The 25629-nt window shown below is 34.8% G+C and overlaps 1 protein-coding gene and 3 pseudogenes across 1 annotated transcript; 2 read left to right on the top strand and 2 right to left on the bottom strand.

Annotated features, from left to right (window-relative positions):
* Positions 1-1498: 1498 nt before the first annotated feature.
* On the top strand, positions 1499-1801 carry LOC143922437 (peroxiredoxin 2 pseudogene; annotated as a pseudogene).
* A 538-nt stretch (positions 1802-2339) lies between these two features.
* LOC143922483 (peroxiredoxin 2 pseudogene) lies at positions 2340-2695 on the bottom strand (annotated as a pseudogene).
* A 6189-nt stretch (positions 2696-8884) lies between these two features.
* Positions 8885-9204, top strand: LOC143922424 (peroxiredoxin 2 pseudogene; annotated as a pseudogene).
* A 3883-nt stretch (positions 9205-13087) lies between these two features.
* LOC143922422 (SH2 domain-containing protein 3C) lies at positions 13088-24902 on the bottom strand. The gene is made up of 5 exons (XM_077445647.1): positions 24885-24902; positions 23902-24132; positions 17199-18493; positions 14601-14769; positions 13088-13570 (listed from the first exon to the last, which is right to left on the bottom strand). The coding sequence occupies exons 1-5, from the start codon at positions 24900-24902 to the stop codon at positions 13088-13090; spliced, it is 2196 nt and encodes a 731-aa protein (XP_077301773.1).
* Between the last annotated feature and the right edge of the window lie 727 nt (positions 24903-25629).

Raw genomic sequence — 25629 nt, 5'->3', positions numbered from 1 at the left:
CACATTCATTTGAACATTTTTTAAGTTTCCTCAAACTTTAGTGTACTTAATAAATAATTAAAAAAGAATTACGATGCTGATTTGATCCTAAATGAATATTGTTAAACAAGTGTATTTTAAACATCACATGTACTTAAAATACTGACATTTAACACATTCAATTGAATATATTATTAGTTTCCCCAAACTTAACTGTACTTAATAAATGATTAAAAAAGGACAACGATGCTGATTTTATCTTAAATGTATATTGTAAAACGAGTTTATTTTAAACATCACATGAACTTAAAATACTGACATTTAACGCATTCAATTGAATATATTATTAGTGTCCCCAAACTTAAGTGTACTTAATAAATGTTTAAAAAAGGACAACGCTGGTGATTTTATCTTAAATTTATATTGTTAGACGACTTTATTTTAAACATCACATGTACTTAAAATACTGACATTTAAGGCATTAAATTGAATATATTATTAGTTTCCCCAAACTTTAGTGTACTTAATAAATGTTTAAAAAAGGACAACGCTGGTGATTTTATCTTAAATGTATATTGTAAGACGAGTTTATTTTAAACATCACATGTACTTAAAATACTGACATTTAACACATTCAATTGAATATATTTATAAGTTTCCCCAAACTTTACTGTACTTAATAAATGATTAAAAAAGGACTACGATGCAGATTTTATCTTAAATTTATATTGTTAAACGAGTTTATTTTAAACATCACATGTACTTAAAATACTGACATTTAACACATTCAATTGAATATATTATTAGTTTCCCCAAACTTTAACGTACTTAATAAATGTTTAGAAAAGGATAATGATGCAGATTTTATCTTAATTTTAAATACGTGTCTATTTAAACGTCATGTGTACTTAAATACTGACTATTTAAACATTCAATTGAAAATTAAATTAGTTCCGCCAAACTATAATGTAACTAATGATCTAAATACATTGATGTGTTTATTATAAATATTTCTAGAAATTATAACTATGCAGATGTCATATTAGTTATAAATGGTTAAACGTGTTTATTTAAACATCATGTGTACGGAAAAGAATATTTAATTATTTAGTTATGTCCCCCAAACTGTAATGTGAATACTATTCTACACGCATTGATTTGTTTATTATAAATATTACACAAAAGCATAGCAATGCAGATTTTATCTTAATTGTATATTGTTAGAAGAGTTTATTTTAAACATCACATGTACTTAAAATACTGACATTTAACAAATTCAATTGAATATTAAATAAGTTTCAAAGAGATCAGCTTAGAAGATTATAAAGGGAAATATCTGGTGCTGTTCTTCTACCCATTGGACTTCACTTTCGTGTGTCCAACTGAAATCATAGCGTTCTCAGACCGTGTCGACGAATTCAAGAAGATAAACTGTGAAGTAGTTGCTGCTTCAACTGACAGTCACTTCAGCCACTTGGCATGGATAAACATTCCGAGGAAGGAAGGTGGACTCTGAGAAATGAGAATACCATTAGTGGCCGATAAATCGACAATAATTGCTCGCGACTATAACGTTCTCGATGTAGATTCAGTAATTCCCTTCCGAGGCTTGTATTTAATTGACGGCAAGCAAAAGCTTCGTCAAATGATAGTCAACGATCTGCCTGTAGGAAGGGATGTCGATGAAACTTTGAGATTAGTGCAAGCTTTTCAATACACCGACAAACATGGAGAGGTTTGCCCCGCTGGATGGAAACCTGGACAAAAGACGATGAAAGCTGATCCCAAAGGCTCCCAAGAATACTTTAATTCTGCTAATTAAATCAATTGACCCGTAACTGCTTTAGTTAATCGTATCCGATGCAGCTCTTTGGATACCTTTCCAATTGAACATTGATATATTACCTAAATGAAACTTGCAATTCAGAAGAATATTTAATAAGTTTCCCCAAACTTTAAAATGTTCAATTGGATGTGTTAAATGTCAGTATTTTAAGTACATGTGATGTTTAAAATAAACTCGTCTAACAATATTCAGTTAAGATAAAATCAGCATCGTAGTTCTTTTTTAATCGTTTATTACGTACAGTAAAGTTTGAGGAAACTTAAAAAATGTTCAAATGAATGTGTTAAATGTCAGTATTTTAAGTACATGTGATGTTTAAAATAAACACGTCTAAGTATTTAAAATTAAGATAAAATCACCAGCGTTGTCCTTTTTTAAACATTTATTAAGTACACTAAATTTTGGGGAAACTTACTAAATATTCTTCTGAATTGCAAGTTTCATTTAGGTAATATATCAATATTCAATTGGAAAGGTACCCAAAGAGCTGCATCGAATACGATTAACTAAAACAGTTACGGGTCAACTGATTTAATTAGCAGAATTAAAGTATTCTTGGGAGCCTTTGGGATCAGCTTTCATCGTCTTTTGTCCAGGTTTCCATCCAGCGGGGCAAACCTCTCCATGTTTGTCGGTGTATTGAAAAGCTTGCACTAATCTCAAAGTTCTATCGACATCCCTTCCTACAGGCAGATCGTTGACCGTAATTTGACGAAGCTTTTGCTTGCCGTCAATTATATACAAGCCTTGGAAGGGAATTCCTGAATCTACATCGAGAACGTTATAGTCGCGAGCAATTATTGTCGATTTATCGGCCACTAATGGTATTTTCATTTCTCCGAGTCCACCTTCCTTCCTCGGAGTGTTTATCCATGCCTCGGATTGTTTTTCCCCAAACTTTACTGTACTTAATAAATGATTAAAAAAGGACAACGATGCTGATTTTATCTTAAATGTATATTGTTAGACGAGTTTATTTTAAACATCACATGTTTTTAAAATACTGACATTTAAGGCATTAAATTGAATATATTATTAGTTTCCCCAAACTTTAGTGTACTTAATAAATGTTTAAAATAGGACAACGCTGGTGATTTTATCTCAATTTTTAATATTTACACGTGTTTATTTTAAACATCACATGTTCTTAAAATAGTGACATTTAACACATTCATTTGAACATTTTTTAAGTTTCCTCAAACTTTACTGTACTTGATAAATGATTAAAAAAGAATTACGATGCTGATTTTATCTTAAATGAATATTGTTAAACGAGTTTATTTTAAACATCACATGTACTTAAAATACTGACTATTTTAAGTACATGTGATGTTTAAAATAAACTCGTCTAACAATATTCATTTAAGATGAAATCAGCATCGTAATTCTTTCGACAACGCTGGTGATTTTATCTTAAATTTAAATACGTGTCTATTTAAACGTCATGTGTACTTAAATACTGACTATTTAAACATTCAATTGAAAATGAAATTAGTTCCGCCAAACTATAATGTAACTAATGATCTAAATACATTGATGTGTTTATTATAAATATTTCTAGAAATTATAACTATGCAGATGTCATATTAGTTATAAATGGTTAAACGTGTTTATTTAAACATCATGTGTAAGGAAAAGAATATTTAATTATTTAGTTATGTCCCCCAAACTGTAATGTGAGTACTATTCTACACGCATTGATTTGTTTATTATCAATATTACACAAAAGCATAGCAATGCAGATTTTATCTTAATTGTATATTGTTAGAAGAGTTTATTTTAAACATCACATGTACTTAAAATACTGACATTTAACACATTCAATTGAATATATTATTAGTTTCCCGAAACTTTACTGTACTTAATAAATGATTAAAAAAGGACAACGATGCTGATTTTACCTTAAATGTATATTGTTAGACGAGTTAATTTTAAACATTACATGTACTTAAAATACTGACATTTAACACATTCAATTGAATATATTTTTAGTTTCCCCAAACTTTACTGTACTTAATTACTGTACTTTACTGTACTTAATGATTAAAAAAGGACAACGATGGTGATTTTATCTTAAATTTATATTGTTAGACGAGTTTATTTTAAAGATCACATGTACTTAAAATACTGACATTTAACACATTCAATTGAATATATTTTTAGTTTCCCCAAACTTTACTGTACTTAATAAATGATTAAAAAAGGACAACGATGCTGATTTGATCTTAAATGTATTTGTTAGACGAGTTTATTTTAAACATCACATGTACTTAAAATACTGACATTTAACACATTCAATTCAATATATTATTAGTTTCCCCAAACTTTACTGTACTTAATAAATGATTAATAAAGGACAACGATGCTTATTTTACCTTAAATGTATATTGTTAGACGAGTTAATTTTAAACATCACATGTACTTAAAATACTGACATTTAACACATTCAATTGAATATATTTTTAGTTTCCCCAAACTTTACTGTACTTAATAAATGATTAAAAAAGGACAACGATGCTGATTTGATCTTAAATGTATTTGTTAGACGAGTTTATTTTAAACATCACATGTACTTAAAATACTGACATTTAACACATTCAATTCAATATATTATTAGTTTCCCCAAACTTTACTGTACTTAATAAATGATTAATAAAGGACAACGATGCTTATTTTACCTTAAATGTATATTGTTAGACGAGTTAATTTTAAACATCACATGTACTTAAAATACTGACATTTAACGCATTCAATTGAATATATTATTAGTTTCCCCAAACTTTAGTGTACTTAATAAATGTTTACAAAAGGACAACGCTGGTGATTTTATCTTAAATGTATATTGTAAAACGAGTTTATTTTAAACATCACATGAACTTAAAATACTGTCATTTAACGCATTCAATTGAATATATTATTAGTTTCCCCAAACTTTAGTGTACTTAATAAATGTTTACAAAAGGACAACGCTGGTGATTTTATCTTAAATTTATATTGTTAGACGAGTTTATTTTAAACATCACATGTACTTAACATACTGACATTTAACACATTTAATTGAATATATTAATAGTTTCCCAAAACTTTACTGTACTTAATAAATGATTAAAAAAGGACAACGATGCTGATTTTATCTTAAATGTATTTTGTTAAACGAGTTTATTTTAAACATCACATGTACTTAAAATACTGACATTTAACACATTCAATTGAATATATTATTAGTTTCCCCAAACTTTAACGTACTTAATAAATGTTTAGAAAAGGATAATGATGCAGATTTTATCTTAATTTTAAATACGTGTCTATTTAAACGTCATGTGTACTTAAATACTGACTATTTAAACATTCAATTGAAAATGAAATTAGTTCCGCCAAACTATAATGTAACTAATGATCTAAATACATTGATGTGTTTATTATAAATATTTCTAGAAATTATAACTATGCAGATGTCATATTAGTTATAAATGGTTAAACGTGTTTATTTAAACATCATGTGTAAGGAAAAGAATATTTAATTATTTAGTTATGTCCCCCAAACTGTAATGTGAGTACTATTCTACACGCATTGATTTGTTTATTATCAATATTACACAAAAGCATAGCAATGCAGATTTTATCTTAATTGTATATTGTTAGAAGAGTTTATTTTAAACATCACATGTACTTAAAATACTGACATTTAACACATTCAATTGAATATATTATTAGTTTCCCGAAACTTTACTGTACTTAATAAATGATTAAAAAAGGACAACGATGCTGATTTTACCTTAAATGTATATTGTTAGACGAGTTAATTTTAAACATTACATGTACTTAAAATACTGACATTTAACACATTCAATTGAATATATTTTTAGTTTCCCCAAACTTTACTGTACTTAATAAATGATTAAAAAAGGACAACGATGCTGATTTGATCTTAAATGTATTTGTTAGACGAGTTTATTTTAAACATCACATGTACTTAAAATACTGACATTTAACACATTCAATTCAATATATTATTAGTTTCCCCAAACTTTACTGTACTTAATAAATGATTAATAAAGGACAACGATGCTTATTTTACCTTAAATGTATATTGTTAGACGAGTTAATTTTAAACATCACATGTACTTAAAATACTGACATTTAACACATTCAATTGAATATATTTTTAGTTTCCCCAAACTTAAATGTACTTAATAAATGATTAAAAAAGAATTACGATGCTGATTTTATCTTAAATGTATATTGTTAGACGAGTTTATTTTACACATCACATGTACTTAAAATACTGACATTTAACACATTCAATTGAATATATTTTTAGTTTCCCCAAACTTTACTGTACTTAATTACTGTACTTTACTGTACTTAATGATTAAAAAAGGACAACGATGGTGATTTTATCTTAAATGTATATTGTAAAACGAGTTTATTTTAAACATCACATGAACTTAAAATACTGGCATTTAACGCATTCAATTGAATATATTATTAGTTTCCCCAAACTTAAGTGTACTTAATAAATGATTAAAAAAGGACAACGATGCTGATTTTATCTTAAATTTATATTGTTAGACGAGTTTATTTTAAAGATCACATGTACTTAAAATACTGACATTTAACACATTCAATTGAATATATTTTTAGTTTCCCCAAACTTTACTGTACTTAATAAATGATTAAAAAAGGACAACGATGCTGATTTGATCTTAAATGTATTTGTTAGACGAGTTTATTTTAAACATCACATGTACTTAAAATACTGACATTTAACACATTCAATTCAATATATTATTAGTTTCCCCAAACTTTACTGTACTTAATAAATGATTAATAAAGGACAACGATGCTTATTTTACCTTAAATGTATATTGTTAGACGAGTTAATTTTAAACATCACATGTACTTAAAATACTGACATTTAACACATTCAATTGAATATATTTTTAGTTTCCCCAAACTTTACTGTACTTAATAAATGATTAAAAAAGGACAACGATGCTGATTTGATCTTAAATGTATTTGTTAGACGAGTTTATTTTAAACATCACATGTACTTAAAATACTGACATTTAACACATTCAATTCAATATATTATTAGTTTCCCCAAACTTTACTGTACTTAATAAATGATTAATAAAGGACAACGATGCTTATTTTACCTTAAATGTATATTGTTAGACGAGTTAATTTTAAACATCACATGTACTTAAAATACTGACATTTAACACATTCAATTGAATATATTTTTAGTTTCCCCAAACTTTACTGTACTTAATAAATGATTAAAAAAGGACAACGATGCTGATTTTATCTTAAATTTATATTTTTAGACGAGTTTATTTTAAAGATCACATGTACTTAAAATACTGACATTTAACGCATTCAATTGAATATATTATTAGTTTCCCCAAACTTTAGTGTACTTAATAAATGTTTACAAAAGGACAACGCTGGTGATTTTATCTTAAATGTATATTGTAAAACGAGTTTATTTTAAACATCACATGAACTTAAAATACTGTCATTTAACGCATTCAATTGAATATATTATTAGTTTCCCCAAACTTTAGTGTACTTAATAAATGTTTACAAAAGGACAACGCTGGTGATTTTATCTTAAATTTATATTGTTAGACGAGTTTATTTTAAACATCACATGTACTTAACATACTGACATTTAACACATTTAATTGAATATATTAATAGTTTCCCAAAACTTTACTGTACTTAATAAATGATTAAAAAAGGACAACGATGCTGATTTTATCTTAAATGTATTTTGTTAAACGAGTTTATTTTAAACATCACATGTACTTAAAATACTGACATTTAACACATTCAATTGAATATATTATTAGTTTCCCCAAACTTTACTGTACTTAAGAATTGTTTAAAAAAGGATAATGTTGGTAATTTTATCTTAATTTTAAATACGTGTCTATTTTAACGTCATGTGTACTTAAATACTGACTATTTAAACATTCAATTGAAAATTAAATTAGTTCCGCCAAACTATAATGTAACTAATGATCTAAATACATTGATATGTTTATTTTAAATATTTCAAGAAATTATAACTATGCAGATGTCTTATTAATTATAAATGGTTAAACGTTTTTATTTAAACATCATGTGTACGGAAAATAATATTTAATTATTGAATTATGTCCCCCAAACTGAAATGTGAGTACTATTCTACACGCATTGATTTGTTAATTATAAATATTTCACTAAAGCATAGCAATGCAGATTTTATTTCAATTGTATATTGTTAGAAGAGTTTATTTTAAACATCACATGTACTTAAAATACTGAAATTTAACACATTCAATTGAATATAATATTAATTTCCCCAGACGTAAGTGTACTTAATAAATGTTTAAAAAAGGATAATGATGCAGATTTTATCTTAATTTTAAATACGTGTCTATTTAAACGTCATGTGTACTTAAATACTGACTATTTAAACATTCAATTGAAAATTAAATTAGTTCCGCCAAACTATAATGTAACTAATGATCTAAATACATTGATGTGTTTATTATAAATATTTCTAGAAATTATAACTATGCAGATGTCATATTAGTTATAAATGGTTAAACGTGTTTATTTAAACATCATGTGTACGGAAAAGAATATTTAATTATTTAGTTATGTCCCCCAAACTGTAATGTGAGTACTATTCTACGCGCATTGATTTGTTTATTATAAATATTACACAAAAGCATAGCAGTGCAGATTTTATCTTAAATGTATATTGTTAAACGAGTTTATTTTAAACATTACATGTACTTAAAATACTGACATTTAACAAATTCAATTGAATATTAAATAAGTTTCAAAGAGATCAGCTTAGAAGATTATAAAGGGAAATATCTGGTGCTGTTCTTCTACCCATTGGACTTCACTTTCGTGTGTCCAACTGAAATCATAGCGTTCTCAGACCGTGTCGACGAATTCAAGAAGATAAACTGTGAAGTAGTTGCTGCTTCAACTGACAGTCACTTCAGCCACTTGGCATGGATAAACATTCCGAGGAAGGAAGGTGGACTCTGAGAAATGAGAATACCATTAGTGGCCGATAAATCGACAATAATTGCTCGCGACTATAACGTTCTCGATGTAGATTCAGTAATTCCCTTCCGAGGCTTGTATTTAATTGACGGCAAGCAAAAGCTTCGTCAAATGATAGTCAACGATCTGCCTGTAGGAAGGGATGTCGATGAAACTTTGAGATTAGTGCAAGCTTTTCAATACACCGACAAACATGGAGAGGTTTGCCCCGCTGGATGGAAACCTGGACAAAAGACGATGAAAGCTGATCCCAAAGGCTCCCAAGAATACTTTAATTCTGCTAATTAAATCAGTTGACCCGTAACTGTTTTAGTTAATCGTATCCGATGCAGCTCTTTGGATACCTTTCCTATTGAAGATTGATCTATTACCTAAATGAAACTTGCAATTCAGAAGAATATTTAATAAGTTTCCCCAAACTTTAAAATGTTCAATTGGATGTGTTAAATGTCAGTATTTTAAGTACATGTGATGTTTAAAATAAACTCGTTTAACAATATTCAGTTAAGATAAAATCAGCATCGTAGTTCTTTTTTAATCATTTATCACGTACAGTAAAGTTTGAGGAAACTTAAAAAATGTTCAAATGAATGTGTTAAATGTCAGTATTTTAAGTACATGTGATGTTTAAAATAAACACGTCTAAGAATTAAAATTAAGATAAAATCACCAGCGTTGTCCTTTTTTAAACATTTATTAAGTACACTAAATTTTGGGGAAACTTATTAAATATTCTTCTGAATTGCAAGTTTCATTTAGGTAATATATCAATATTCAAATGGAAAGGTACCCAAAGAGCTGCATCGAATACGATAAACTAAAACAGTTACGGGTCAACTGATTTAATTAGCAGAATAAAAGTATTCTTGGGAGCCTTTGGGATCAGCTTTCATCGTCTTTTGTCCAGGTTTCCATCCAGCGGGGCAAACCTCTCCATGTTTGTCGGTGTATTGAAAAGCTTGCACTAATCTCAAAGTTTTATCGACATCCCTTCCTACAGGCAGATCGTTGACCGTAATTTGACGAAGCTTTTGCTTGCCGTCAATTATATACAAGCCTTGGAAGGGAATTCCTGAATCTACATCGAGAACGTTATAGTCGCGAGCAATTATTGTCATAACAATCCGAGGCATGGAGTGTTTATCCATGCCTCGGATTGTTTTTCCCCAAACTTTACTGTACTTAATTAATGATTAAAAAAGGACAACGATGCTGATTTTATCTTAAATGTATATTGTTAGACGAGTTTATTTTAAACATCACATGTACTTAAAATACTGACATTTAACGCATTAAATTGAATATATTATTAGTTTCCCCAAACTTTAGTGTACTTAATAAATGTTTAAAAAAGGACAACGCTGGTGATTTTATCTCAATTTTTAATACTTAGACGTGTTTATTTTAAACATCACATGTTCTTAAAATAGTGACATTTAACACATTCATTTGAACATATTTAAGTTTCCTCAAACTTTACTGTACTTAATAAATGATTAAAAAAGAATTACGATGCTGATTTTATCTTAAATGAATATTGTTAAACGAGTTTATTTTAAACATCACATGTACTTAAAATACTGACTATTTTAAGTACATGTGATGTTTAAAATAAACTCGTCTAACAATATTCATTTAAGATAAAATGAGCATCGTAATTCTTTCGACAACGATGGTGATTTTATCTTAAATTTAAATACGTGTCTATTTAAACGTCATGTGTACTTAAATACTGACTATTTAAACATTCAATTGAAAATTTAATTAGTTCCGCCAAACTATAATGTAACTAATGATCTAAATACATCGATGTGTTTATTTTAAATATTTCAAGAAATTTTTACTATGCAGATGTCATATTAGTTATAAATGGTTAAACGTGTTTATTTAATCATCATGTGTACGGAAAATAATATTTAATTATTGAATTATGTCCCCCAAACTGTAATGTGAGTACTATTTTACACGCATTGATTTGTTTATTATAAATACTTCACAAAAGCTTAGCAATGCAGATTTTATCTTAATTGTATATTGTTAGAAGAGTTTATTTTAAACATCACATGTACTTAAAATACTGACATTTAACACATTCAATTGAATATATTATTAGTTTCCCCAAACTTTAGTGTACTTAATAAATGTTTAGAAAAGGATAATGATGCAGATTTTATCTTAATTTTAAATACGTGTCTATTTAAACGTCATGTGTACTTAAATACTGACTATTTAAACATTCAATTTAAAATTTAATTAGTTCACAAAAGCATAGCAATGCAGATTTTATCTTAATTGTATATTGTTAGACGAACTTAATAAATGTTTAAAAAAGGGCAACGATGGTGATTTTATCTTAATTCTAAATTCTTTATTTCAACGGTTTCATTTCAACGTCATATGTACTAAAAAACATTGACAATTAATACATTGAATATGAATATTTTATTGATTTCCCCAAATTTTAGTGTACTTAAAAAATGTTTGAAAAATGATAACGATACTGATTTTATCCTAATTTTAAATTATCCTGTGTAGTTTTAAAAATTAAACCATTTAATTGAATGTTTCATTACTTCCCCCCAAGCTATAGTGTTAGTGATAATCTGCAAACCTTGATGTGTTTATAATAAATATTTCATTAAAGCTAAACAATGCGGATGTGTTATTAATGGTAAATTGTATCTTAAACATCAAGTGTTCTTAAAATACTGACTCTATAAACATCCAATTGAATCCTTAATTAGTTCCCACAAGCTTTAATGTAAATAATAATCTATACACATTGATGTATTTATAATAAATATTTCACAAAAGAATGACTTTGCGGAAGTTATCTTAATTATAAATTTTTTAAACTTATTTATCTTAAACATCATGTGTTCTTAAAATACTGACACTTTAAACATCCAATTGAATCCTTAATTAGTTCCCACAATCTTTAATGTAAATAATAATCTATACACATTGATGTATTTATAATAAATATTTCACAAAAGAATAACTTTGCGGAAGTTATCTTAATTATAATTTTTTTTTAAACTTATTTTAAACATTTAATATACATGTATTATTAGTTCCCCCAAATTTTACATTACGAATATAAATACATGCATTTATAATTAATATTTCACAAAAGTATTACTACAAAGATGTTATATTGGTTTACCTATTTATCTTAAACATGGTGTGTACGTAAAATATTAATATTTAAAACATTCAATTGAATATTTCACTAGTTTCCCCATATTTCAGTATAACATTGCATATGCTATCTAAATTGTACATTTTTAAATCTACAAGTTCAAATATACCTATATCATACGATAATTTTAATAGTTCAGTAGAAAAGTATAAAAAGACTAAATGCAAAAGTAAAAATATAAAATTTCTGAATTTAAATTTAAAAAGTGCTCTTTTTCTATTTAAATATTATAATACAATCAAGAAGTTCTTACATTTTATGGTTCAATTTATTTACAGTCAGAATGAGGGATTTTTGAGCTTAATTGCTTCCTACAAGTACTTTTTTTTTACTGATTTTTGATAGGAAATTGATATAAAAATATTTTTAAAATAATTATCTTGTTTATCTAAATTAACAATAACACTAATTTTTATTATATCATAATTAACATTAAACATTTAGAGTACAAGGTATACTTGTGACATTTACAACTTAAAATTAGCCTACTTATATTATATACACATGTATTTTTTTTTACTAAGCCCCTTTCTGTCCATCCAATAGAGCAAGATTAATTTTCCTAAAAATATCCTGACTGCACACTTATCTATGACACATTCATCAATTCAACACACATCTTAAAGATTAGAAAGGATTGCTTTTACACATAACACCTATATTTTGCAAGTAGGTGCATAAATTAACTAGTATACATACTAAAATTTACACCAATACAATATCTTTTATAAATATCTTAATTTATGTAAATAAAAACAGTGACTAGTAATAAATAATTATTTACACTAATTATAAAGAACGCACATATATTCATATGTATAAATACATTTTAATTAATTTAAACATACTTCATAAATGAGATCTGTTTGGAAAGCTTTATATACTTATACTGTTCTTTGTTGTATTATATTATATATTTGATGTGACATAATTCTATAGAGTATCAATATATTAATACATATTACATAAGATGAGAGCTGTTGAATTTATTTAATGGCCGGTGGTGTTAGATAGCGATCTGCCATAGTGGCTAAGATGTCCGCAAGTCTGGAATGGCGCTCGGCACGAGGTGATAGTGCCCCTCTTGCTCCCCACAGAAATTTCACATGAAATTCTGTCCGGAAGAGGTCTTGCAAATGAGGCTGGTGCGGTCCGGTGGATATAGCAACCCGGGCATTCCGCTCATAGTGTGCCAGGTGTCCGGGAAACCGACGGGCTGCCTCCAGCTGAGCCGACAGTACCGAAAGGCCGTAGTCTGCAGTGTTCACAGCATACTGTTCAGCTCCACCACCACCGTGGAGCAAGAGAGTCACCGCTGGCAAGATGTGGGGTAATGTTGTGTTCGGTGGAGACGAGTCTACGCAGTCGTTCATGTTTTTGAAGCACGGACGAAGTTTTGCCTCGAAGGTGAACGCTGCATAAGTGTGCTTCTGTCTGAGGATGTTCCACATGCCCTCCATACACTCCACCTGCAGTTGGCAACATTTTTAGTATAAACAATCTTCCGGGTACAAAATTGTACCAACTTGAAGTTTAGATCCTAAAGGGGTATGCTGACCATATTTATTTGCTAACATTGAGAAGCTAAAAGTGTATTATGTAATATTTTAACCAAAAGCTACATACATATTATTAATAACATTTTCAGTTTTTTTTTTATACTAGTACAATATGTATTCTGAATTATTTACATACAATACTTTTGTAGTTGAAATATTATCTTCTCAAATTAAACTAACATATGCTTGGAACATTGACACAAAACTGTTAACATAAATCTCCAAGCAATGTTTGCAACATAAGGGAGCATTATTCTTGAGAATTTAAAACCAAAAACTTGTATTTCTGTACTACAAAGTCAAATCACTGCAGATTTAGTATCATATTAGCAAGATATTGAATAATAATTTTATGACTGACCAATATTTAAATTGATATATATTTACTGAAAAAATAGAAAACGACAGGCTAGCTGTGAAATATGTATTTCAAAAATGAAACTGCGATCAAAATGGAACATATGGTCAGTTTATAAAGGGGCTTTGTTGAAAGTTAGAACAAATCAAAATTAAAATGAATCAGTGATATTGATCGTGATCCAAACATTTTGCAAAACTTCGTGCATGTGAGTTTATCTTCTATATGATTTCACAATTTTCAATATATGTAGAACTAGCATATACCATCCCATGATATCTTGGAGTCCGGGTTCAAAGGACTACCATACGAAAACACCTTGAATAAAATTGGTGTGTATTTTGCTATACAATTGTAGTTTTCAATTATTTAAGACCACCATATTTAGTATAATATCTTATGGTAAATCCAATTCAAACCATATACGGTATTAGTATGGGCTCTGAGCCTGGGTCTAAGAACTATGTAAATATAAAATTTATTCTCAAACTGGAAATCTCATAATGTGTATCTTATTCGGTGCTGATTTATCAAAAAAGTCAAAGGAAAATTTTCTGATACGAGCCGGCTTTAAAAGATTACCTGTTTGGTGCACAATCCAAGCATGATGGCTGAAAATCCAAACAGATTTCCCAGAGCAGTTTTGGTTTCAATTGCGAGTTGTATCCAGTCGTTTAGCACATCAGCCCTCTCCGCATCGTTCTGGCACGTCAATATAGTGACTACTATCAGAAACTTTATACACTCTACCCTAAAAATGACAAAAATAAACAGAATCTACTTGAGTAATCGTTGATGTGCATTGAAAATATTAAAACGCAGAATATTAAAATACAACGCAACGCAATAACAAATGTGATTTGATCGAAGCGAGCAACATGCGCTAAATTGCACTTAAACCTTTAACCTTTAAAGTGCTGACGTCTTTTCTGTTGAAAGCCGCCACGCTGAAAATTTCACCAAACATTTCCAACTACAATTATTTAGAAATCCAATAGAAATCAGGTATAAAAATTATAGCTAATCCAAACAAACCTTAGATAACTATCGTCGAGGATTTCGAGTTTTGTAAAGGTGTGTTTAGACCCTCTAATATATCTTGCAACAATATAAAATAAACAAAAGAAGTCTTTTAATGAATGTATTTTTCCAAAACTAGTTGCATCTTCTTCATTGTTGCTAAAATGTGATGCTCACAATCTGAAATACTCAGCAGTTGGGAATTTCCATCGGGAAATTCTGCTATGGATATAAATTCAGAAATTCCGGTGTAAACCAGTCTTTATAAACATTGACACGGATTACACGATCCATGTTCAATGCATTTTTTTCAATGCTACCTGGAATGCAAAGGCTTAGCGGGTAGTATTTTTATTTATTTTTTACATATTCAAAAAAAAAGGCCCGTCGGCGTTTTTCAGTTCCGTAGAATTGTTGGCAAAACGCCGATCGGCGTTGGTCAGCATTCAAAGGGTTAACTGATCAAGTCTATGACATTAATGTATACCAAGTGTACCGTATGTTTTTAAAATTTGTAATTAATTAAAATCAATATTTTTACAAAAAAAAAAAATATCTTGGCAACCAACACCTATTTATTCAAAGGTCAGGATAGGTTAGGTTAAGTTAAGGTTGAGCCCTATTAATTTAAGATTTGGTTAAGAGATATGTATCTGCTGACGATATTTTGATAGAAATGCTTCGACAACGTTATGGGGCGGCAGGAAAAAACAAAAATTGTAATAAACATTGCTATGATGAAAAAAAATAGTCGACTGCAATTCAAAGGTAGATCGCATGCTAAGGTAGACCGCATACTAAAGTAGCACCGTGTGTTCTTTCCATTGACCTAGTGAGTCGCAAGAAGTCGTATATAACTACCGCTTTTCAATAGCATTTTCAACAAGATAGAAAACAGCAGGTCACTATATATATACAACATTTTGATAATGAACATAAAACTTCAAGCTTTCTTTGTGGTCAAAAGGTATTAGTCAAGGATGCACGGAGATGTTTTCGTGTTTGAATGATTGTCTCACGAATAATGAAATATCACTGTCATGATTTCAGTGAAAAATTTTATACTTGATCACATGGCCGAATCGATACTATTTTTAAAAAAATATTTCTCAAGCTTGAATCAGGATGAAAGGAACAATCGGATAAGAACACCATTTGCCAAATCCTTAAAATATGATCATATTACGTGGACAGCCCAAGAAGAGTTGATCGATATCAGATCAGATAATTTGCTTGAAGTGGAATTTAATGAAAAAAGTATTTCAGAATTTTGGTTAAGGCGACAGCAAGAATATCCTGCTATTGAAAAAAAAGCCCTGGTAACTCTTATTCCTTTCGTGACTACGTACCTATGCGAAACAGCATTTTCGCCATTACTTATATTAAAAAATAAGCAAAGGTCATGCCTTTCCACGGAGACTTTGGAAGATGCTTTGCGAGTTAGCATTTCTGATATTGAACCCGATATCGATTTGTTATGTAAAAACGTGTGACCTCATCTATCGCATTAAATTGTTTCATGTGTGCATAGTTTTTAATTAAAAAAATGTTTTTAAGCAAGTTCCAATAATTTTGTGCTGAATATAAATATGTGTATTATAATTGTAATAATTACTGCCAAATAAACCTTTTAACTAGAAAAATTTTTAGAGGTCGGGAATTAAATCAGATTTAGGAGGCCGTGAAATGGAAGTAATTGGGAAGCACTGAACTAGGTGACGTCATACCGAGTCCTACTGTATTCTGCTCGCGCACACGCAAGTAAGGCTGGATGAAAAAAGCAAGAGATTTTCACGGCACGCCACTGGATTTATCGTTCGTAAAACATTTTCTGCTCACAATGACATTACTGCTGCAATTTTAATACGTTCCAGTCGATTGCAAAACCGATGAAATAACATCGCATGAGTGTTGGCATATTAAGTTTTTTAAGTTGGCATATCGATTTTTTTTCAAATACCTTTTAAATATATTTAATTTAATGTTTATATTTATGTAATTGTTAAATACATAGAACAAAAAAAATCTTACTACTATACACAGTTATTATTAAGGAATGGGTGTATTTTTTATTCAGGCAAATAAAAATTAATCGCTACATTTGGTATAACAAAACAATCGCTCGCTGCAATATATTACAATTAAAAACGGTTATCTTACCTTTCGATTATGTCCAATCTCATTTGCTCTCCGTGAGCCAGTAGGCACAGCTCAAGCCCGGAGACCTTTTCTAATGGATTACTATTATCGCCTGCCGTGATTGGACTCAGAATCAACTTCAGATCTACTTTAGTTAAATGTGTGGCCAAGATCATCGGGCCCGAAGTCCTTAGCAGGAGTTTGATCGTCTGCAGCGTGTCCGATTCTAGTGGCTTGTTATCCTGCGACGACAGAAGCTCCGACTCGAAAGCTTCCGTGTCGAAGATGGACATCTGTTTGAATTCTAAAATCTGCGACTTCATCAGCAATTCTTCGGCGTAGGCGACGTCCAAACGTCTTTTCATTGGCTTGGATGCTGTTCTAAGCAGGTCAACGGATGCTGGAGGTTCACCAGGAGCCGAGCTTTGCGCTGAATCACCCGAACCGTTCCCAGAATCAGACCCTGAAGCTTGATAGGCCGGAGCTGGAGTTCGTGCTGGTTTCGCTGGAGGACTATCTCCAGCGACACTCTCCCACAATTCCAATTTAGAATCATCTTTGATCGAATCCGACTTGATCATAGACAGCTTTTTGGCATCCATGGTATTTTGTATGACACCGTCAGCGCTGGAACTTTTCTGGTAAGATATTTGCATAATTTCAGCTGGAGACAGGGACAGAGATCTCTGTTTTTTATAGTTGAAAGTATTTTCAGCCGCGTTACATTGGGCTGTGAAGGCATTGTAAGTATTATCTAATAAGGCAGCTTGTTCGCCGAAGCTTCTCGACTTGGAAGTAGGATGAATCATCCCACTTGATGGATTCCAAGACGATTCAATAGCAGTGTGGTTAGCTGTTTGGCACTCGTTAAACGAGCAACAGGAGCAGTTGTTCTTGAGTGAACAGAGTGTTTCATTGGCAGTGTGGTTAGCCACTTGTGTGGAAGTGACTTTGTGAAGTGAACTGGTTAGCGTGTGAGTTTCAAATGAATAGTTTACATTGGGGGAGGAACAAGAAGAATTGGATTTACAAGGGACATTGATGTGGCTGGAAGCTCCGTAGCTGGTGGCGAGCTTCCAAGGAGGATTGTTCAGGCTAAAGGACTTTGTGACCGTGCCTGTCCTGGTGATACCTGAAGGATAGCATAGCAACGGAGCTGTGCGATTTGATGGAGTTTGGATGCGAGCACCGGAAGCCATTGAGATGGGTTTCCCAGAGCCGACATAAGATCTCACCAAGTCTGGAACAGTGTCGTAAGCCTCACTCTCAAACTGGTATTGAAAGTGCTCGTAGACAGTGTCAGGCTGGATTACCACCTGAAAAGAACGTGTTAAAAGCACTCTTTCATTTTTCAGGGGGAGTTGTCTTCTGGACAAAAATGAATAGAAAATACGTACACCAACGAGCATATAATTCAGATTCTTACAAAACTGATTTTAATTCAATAAACTTTTGATCTCACAAGGCGTCGAAAAAGTATGGATTTCAGAGATGGAAAATTCCAAAGCAGAACATACTTTTTCAATTACATATGTATGAAATTGAAAAAGCTTATTTTGAAATATGTTCATGTAGGATGTGGTAAACGGATTATTTCCCACATTGCGATCATCTTTGCCACGATAATCGCGAATACAGAATATCTGGCACTCGACTTCTCGTTAGTATGAAAGTTCGCGTGGGAATTTCTGGGAATGGATGGAATTTTCGGGAGCCAGATGTTCCGTGATCGCGATTTTAGTGACGTGTGCGAGATCGCTTTGTGCAGAATGGTCATCGAACCGTAGTATTTGGTTATTAAGCCCAGTGTATTAAGAAATAATTTTTAAATCATTTTGTTAAAGCGGGCTTAGAAATAATTTGGAAAGAGACTTTGTATGTATGTATGTATGTATCCTTCGTTCGTCGTCGTCCGTAGATCAGTGACGTCATCGAACGCGTGATTCGATTTATTTTTTTTTTCGATCCATAGGCGCCGATTTGATTTTTTTCGATTCAATGGATTCACCCTCGCAGGGGCGCAAGGCGAGTAGTTTCATGGGGCCCCGCCAGGGGCGCCACAAGGGGTGTAGCCCCGTGGGGCCCCAAAGGGGCCGCTGCCTAATGGGGCGCAGCCGCATGGGGCCCCAAAGGTGGCGCAGCATTATGGGGCGCAGTCTTATGGGGCGCTGCTTTATGGGGCGTTGCCTTATGGGGCGCAGCTTTATGAGGCGCAACCTTATAGGGCGCTGCCTTATGGGGCGCAGCCGCATGGGGCCCCGAAGGGGGCACAGGGGGGCGCAGCCCCATATGGCCCCGAAGGGGGCGCAGTCTTATGGGGCTTAGCCTTATGGGGCGAAGCCCTAAACGGCAACTGATCATAGGGGCGAAGCCCTAGACGGCATTTAATCATGGGGGCGCGGAGGGGCGAAGACCTAAAAGGCATAAGCTAAGGGGGACGAAGCCCTACACGGCATTTAATCATGGGGGCGTGGAGGGGCGAAGCCCTAGAAGGCAAAGGCTCAGGGGGGCGCCGAGGGCGAAGCCCTAGAAGGCAAAAAAAAATTTTTTGAACTTTTTTGATTTTTTTTGTTTTTTTTTATTTATTTTTATTTTTTTATTTTATTTTTATTTTTTTTTAAATTTAAAATTACTATTTTTTTAATTAAATGTTTACTATTAGATAAGTCATGTTTAAGTGGTTTATATTATAAATACTGAGCGACGCCGGGTAATACAGCTAGTCTAATATATAATTTGGAAAGAGACTTTGTATATATGCATCCTTCGTCGTCGTCCGTGCATCGAACACGTGATTCGATTTTTTTTTTGATCCATAGGCGCCGATTTGTTTTTTTCGAATCAATGGATTCACCCCCGCGGGGGCGCAAGGCGAATAATTTCATGGGGCCCCGCCAGGGGCGCCACAAGGGGCGCCGCCCCGTGGGGCCCAGAAGGGGCCCCAAAGGGGGCGCAGCCTTATGAGGCGCCGCCTTATGGAGCTCAGCCGCATATGGCCCCATGGGGCCCCAAAGGGAGCGCAGCTTTATGGGGCGCAGCCTTATGGGGCGCGTTATTTATATATATATATATATATATATATATTATTTATATATATATATATATATATATATATATATATATATATATATATATATATATATATATATATATATATATATATATATATATATATATATATATATATATATATATATATATATATATATATATATAAATATATATATGTATATATATATATATATATATATATATATATATATATATATATATATATATATATATATATATATATATATATATATATATATATATATATATATATATATATATATATATATATATATATATATATATATATATATATATATATATATGCCTCATGGGGCTGCGCCCCCCTGCGCCCCATAAGGCTGCGGCCCCTTCGGGGCCCCACGGGGCTGCGGCCCATAAGGTAGCGCCCCATAAGGCGGCGCCCCATAAGACTGCGCCCCATAAGGCAGCACCCCAAAAGGCTGCGCCCCATGAAAGCTGCGCCTTCTTTGGGGCCCCATAGGGCTGCGCCCCATGAGGCTGCGCCTCTTTCAGGGCCCCATGAGGCTGCGCTCCCTTCGGGGCCCCATGCGGCTGAGCTCCATAAGGCAGCGCCCCATAAAGCTGCGCCCCATAAGGCAGCGCCCCATAAGGCCGCGCCCCATAAGGCTGCGCCCCATGAAAGCTGCGCCCCATGAGGATGCGCCCCCTTCGGGGCCCCATAAGGCTGCGGCCCCTTCGGGGCCCCACGGGGCTGCGCCCCTTGTGGCGCCCCCGCGGGGGTGAATCCATTAAATCGAAAAAAACAAATCGGCACCCATTTTATCAATTTCAAAAAGTATTTTATACACACACATGTACATATTTTCTTTTTATTAAAAACTAGCTGTATTACCCGGCTTCGCTCAGTGTTTATAATATAAACCGCTTAAACATGACTAAGCTAATAGCAAACATTTAATTAAAAAAAAAAAAATTTAAAAAAAATTTTAAAAATTTAAAAAAAATTTTAAAAATTTAAAAAAAAAACAAAAAAAAAAAAATAAAAAAAAAATTAAAGAAAATCAAAAAAAAAATCAAAAAAAAAAATTAAAAAAAATCAAAAAATTTTTTTTGCCTTCTAGGGCTTCGCCCCTCCACGCCCCCATGAGCAATAGCCGTTAAGGGCTTCGCCCCCATGATCAGTTGCCTTTTAGGGCTTCGCCCCTCCGCGCCCCCATGATAAAATGCCGTCTAGGGCTTCGCCCCCCTTAGTTAATGCCGTTTAGGGGTTCGCCTCATAAGGCTGCGCCCCATGGGGCTTCGCCCCATGAGGCTGCGCCTCCCTGCGCCCCCTTTGGGGCCCCATGCTGCTAAGTTCCATAAGGCGGCGCCCTATAAGGCTGCGCCCCTAAGGCTGCGCCCCATAAGACAGCGCTCCATAAGACTGCGCCCCATGAGGCTGCGCCCCCTTTGGGGCCCGATGAGGCTGCGCCCCCCTGCACCCCCTTCGGGGCCCCATGGGGCTACGCCCCTTTTTGGGCCCCATGAGGCTGCGCCCCCTTGCGCCCCCTTCGGGGCCCCATGCGGCTAAGCTCCATAAGGCGGCGCACCATAAGGCGGCGCCCCATAAGGCGGCGCTCCATAAGGCGGCGCCCCATGAGGCTGCGCCCCCTTTGGGGCCCAATGAGGCTGCGCCCCCTTCGGGGCCCCATGGGGCTACGCCCCATGAGGCTGCGCCCCCTTTGGGGCCCCATGAGGCTGCGACCCCTTCGGGGCCCCATGGGGCTACGCCCCATGAGGCTGCGCCCCCTTTGGGGCCCCATGGGGCTGCGCCCCATGAGGCTGTGCCCCCTTCGGGGCCCCATGCGGCTAAGCTCCATAAGGCGGCACCCCATAAGGCTGCGTCCCATAAGGCAGCGCCCCATAAGGCTGCGTCCCATAAGTCCGCGCCCGATAAGGCTGCGCCCCATAAAGCTGCGTCCCCCTGCGCCCCCTTCGTGGCCCCATGGGGCTGTGCCCCATGAGGCTGCGCCCCCCTGTGCCCCATAAGGCTGCGGCCCCTTCGGGGCCCCACGGGGCTGCGGCCCATAAGGTGGCGCCCCATAAGGCGGCGCCCCATAAGGCGGCGCCCCATAAGGCAGCGCCCCATAAGGCTGCGCCCCATATGGCAGCGTCCCATAAGGCTGCGCCCCATGAAAGCTGCGCCCCCTTTGGGGCCCCATGGGGCTGCGCCTCATGGGGCTGTACCCCATGAGACTGCGCCCCATACGGCTGAGCTTCATAAGGCAGCGCCCCATAAAGCTGCGCCCCATAAGGCGGCGCCCCATAAGGCTGCGTCCCATAAGGCAGCGCCCCATAAGGCGGCGCCCCATAAGGCAGCGCCCCATAAGGCTGCGCCCCAAAAGGCCGCGCCCCATAAGGCTGCGCCCCATGAAAGCTGCGCCCCCTTTGGGGCCCCATGGGGCTGCGCCCCATGAGGCTGCGCCCCCTTCGGGGCCCAATAAGGCTGCGGCCCCTTCGGGGCCCCACGGGGCTGCGTCCCTTGTGGCGCCCCTGGCGGGGCCCCATGAAACTACTCGCCTTGCGCCCCCGCGGGGGTGAATCCATTGAATCGAAAAAAACAAATCGGCACCCATTTTATCAATTTCAAAAAGTATTTTATACACACACATACACATGTACATATTTTCTTTTAGCTGTATTACCCGGCTTCGCTCAGTGTTTATAATATAAACCGCTTAAACATGACTAAGCTAATAGCAAACATTTAATTAAAAAAAAAAAAAAATTAAAAAAAAAATTAAAAAAAAAAAACAAAAAAAAAATAAAAAAAAATAAAAAAAAAATCAAAAAAAATCAAAAATTTTTTTTTGCCTTCTAGGGCTTCGCCCCTCCACGCCCCCATGAGCAATTGCCGTTTAGGGCTTCGCCCCCATGATCAGTTGCCTTTTAGGGCTTCGCCCCTCCGCGCCCCTTAGTTAATGCCGTTTAGGGCTTCGCCTCATAAGGCTGCACCCCATGGGGCTTCGCCCCATAAGGCTGCGCCCCATAGGGCTTCCCCCCCTGAGGCTGCGCCCCATAAGGCGGCGCCCCATAAGGCGGCGCCCCCTTTGGGGCCCAATGAGGCTGCGCCCCCTTTGGGGCCCCATGGGGCTATGCCCCATAAGACAGCGCCCCATAAGGCTGCGCCCCATAAGACTCCGCCCCATAAGGCTGCGGCCGATAAGGCTGTGCCCCATAAAGCTGCGCCCCCTTTTGAGCCCCATGGGGCTGCGCCCCATGAGGCTGGCCCCCCCGGGCCCCCTTCGGGGCCCCACGAGGCTGCGCCCCTTGTGGCGCCCCTGGCGGGGCCCCATGAAACTACTCGCCTTGCGCCCCCGCGGGGGTGAATCCATTGAATCGAAAAAAACAAATCGGCGCCCATGGATCGAAAAAAAAAAAAATCGAATCACGTATCCGATGACGTCACCGATCTACGGACGACGACGACCAAGGATACATACAAAGTCTCTTTCCAAATTATAGATTAGATAATTTTAAGATAAAGATACTCGGAGACGAATTCCAATTATCTTCCATAAGGGAACAAGTCTTAAATTATTCATAGATTAGAATCTGAATTGATACACAACATGTTATTTATAAGTTCGCTGAGCAACTATGGAAAAAATCGCAATTTTTAAAATTCGCATCGTCATTTGTTACTTACTCGGTTGATGACGAAATGAAGAAAGTGAGTTCCTTGGCGACAGCTCAAGACATAATGACCCGGCTGAGTGGTGGAGTCTCTCACCAGGAAACTACCATCGTGAGGCAGAAGGACTTCAGCAGCAGCTCGCTCCAAGGGACCATGGTACCACCCGTGGGAGACGATCTCTGTAGCAGCCAAAGACAGCTCCCACTCCAGCTGCCTTTTGGGTTCTTGGCTCTTATCGTATTCCTGTTAAATATCATGTATATATGTGATTAAATATATAAAGGTGATTGCATAACTGGTTAAATCCCTTCTGTATATGTATGTACATACGCCATTAGCGGCTCGTGAGAATTCATAATGGGGGGGGGGAGGGGTTTTTAGTTCCCTAAATTTATGTTCTTTTATTCAATTTTACCTGTTCTGTCCTGTGGCCACACCCAAATGTAATTAAAATTATTTTCATTTACTTTTGAGGTGAGGTGAGGGGTTATTTTTCAATTTCAAAAAAAAAAAAATGAAAACTGGGTATACATTTTTGTAATAATATAAGCATATCAACACTCGTGAGAAGAAGAGGAAGAATATTATAAAAATGTTAAGCAATATATATTATATATTAAATTTTAGATTCGAAGGCTATTTTATATAAGGATGCTGTTGGCAGATGTTTCTAGAATGACCTTCATAACAATGGAAAAAGTTTATTAATATAAATAGATAATGATTTGATAAAAGAAATGAATAAATACAAATAGTTTAATCTTAACTTTGATAAAAAAAAGCTTAGAGTTGACGGTGACCTTGAAAACGGGATATAATATGAATAATTTTCAAACACAATTTTAGATATTATCAAAAATTACATATTGAATCATCGCGCAAAATAGCGCACATAATAATTATGCGCTATTTTAATTGCATAAAGTGCATTTAGATCGATTTCAAATGTGTGAAAAATATAATTTTCCAGCAAAAAGATATCTGGCATGACTTACCGTCATGATCTCAGACATTTCAGCCGACAGAATATGCATGCAGACGTTGCCAATCCTACATGATGATTTTCTTGCACGACGACTTGAGGTAGCAACCGCCCTCGAGGGCTCACAGACACCGACTGACTAGCCCTAGCCTTCTTGCCTTGCCTTGCCGGGGTAATCGATAAATCCGGGCTAGACACCTGTATTGATTTTCCTTTTGGCCATCACCCCTCACATTCTGTGCTTCTTCCAATTATATAACACAACGGAGGGGGTCAAGTGAAACATTTTCCGTAAATATTACATATAAACCTTGTGGCTGTGGGTGAAAGAAATTGATAATTCTTTAAGGTAGGCTATGTTTCAATAAGCAGCAAATAAATATCAACATTAAGAGGGCTGTACACCCGAAACCTTAATTTTGTTGCCGTTCCTTTCTTCGACATACACCTACATATATTGAGTGAATGCGACAGTTGCGCTTCGACCAGATAATACGTATTTAAAATCGGCAAAATCGAGGTTTCGTATTCTCCTATTTTCTCCCCCTACACTGGACTAATTTTTAAAAAAATTTCATCATCGGTATGAGATATTTCTGTGCATACAAACGTATTAGACTTCTCCCTTCCTCAATTATGGGACTAGAGAAATTATTGTCATGTTGATTGTATGCAGATACGGTTGGTAATTGCACCAGAACAGGAAGATGCGACAGGTGGTTACTAGACCATTATTGATTAAATGCATCTGTGCATTG

This window comes from Arctopsyche grandis, chromosome 2 (assembly GCF_051622035.1).
Source record: "Arctopsyche grandis isolate Sample6627 chromosome 2, ASM5162203v2, whole genome shotgun sequence".
Taxonomy (NCBI): Eukaryota; Metazoa; Arthropoda; class Insecta; order Trichoptera; family Hydropsychidae; genus Arctopsyche; species Arctopsyche grandis.
Note: the sequence above shows the minus strand (reverse complement) of the source record. Positions and strands in the feature narration are given on the sequence as shown.

Excerpts from the sequence above, each read along its gene's own strand:
- LOC143922422 (XM_077445647.1), bottom strand. Across the intron at positions 18,494-23,901 it reads TTCATTTCGTCATCAACCGA|GTGGTAATCCAGCCTGACAC; the intron begins GTAAGTAACAAA and ends CGTTCTTTTCAG. Across the intron at positions 13,571-14,600 it reads TTGGATTGTGCACCAAACAG|GTGGAGTGTATGGAGGGCAT; the intron begins GTAATCTTTTAA and ends TGCCAACTGCAG.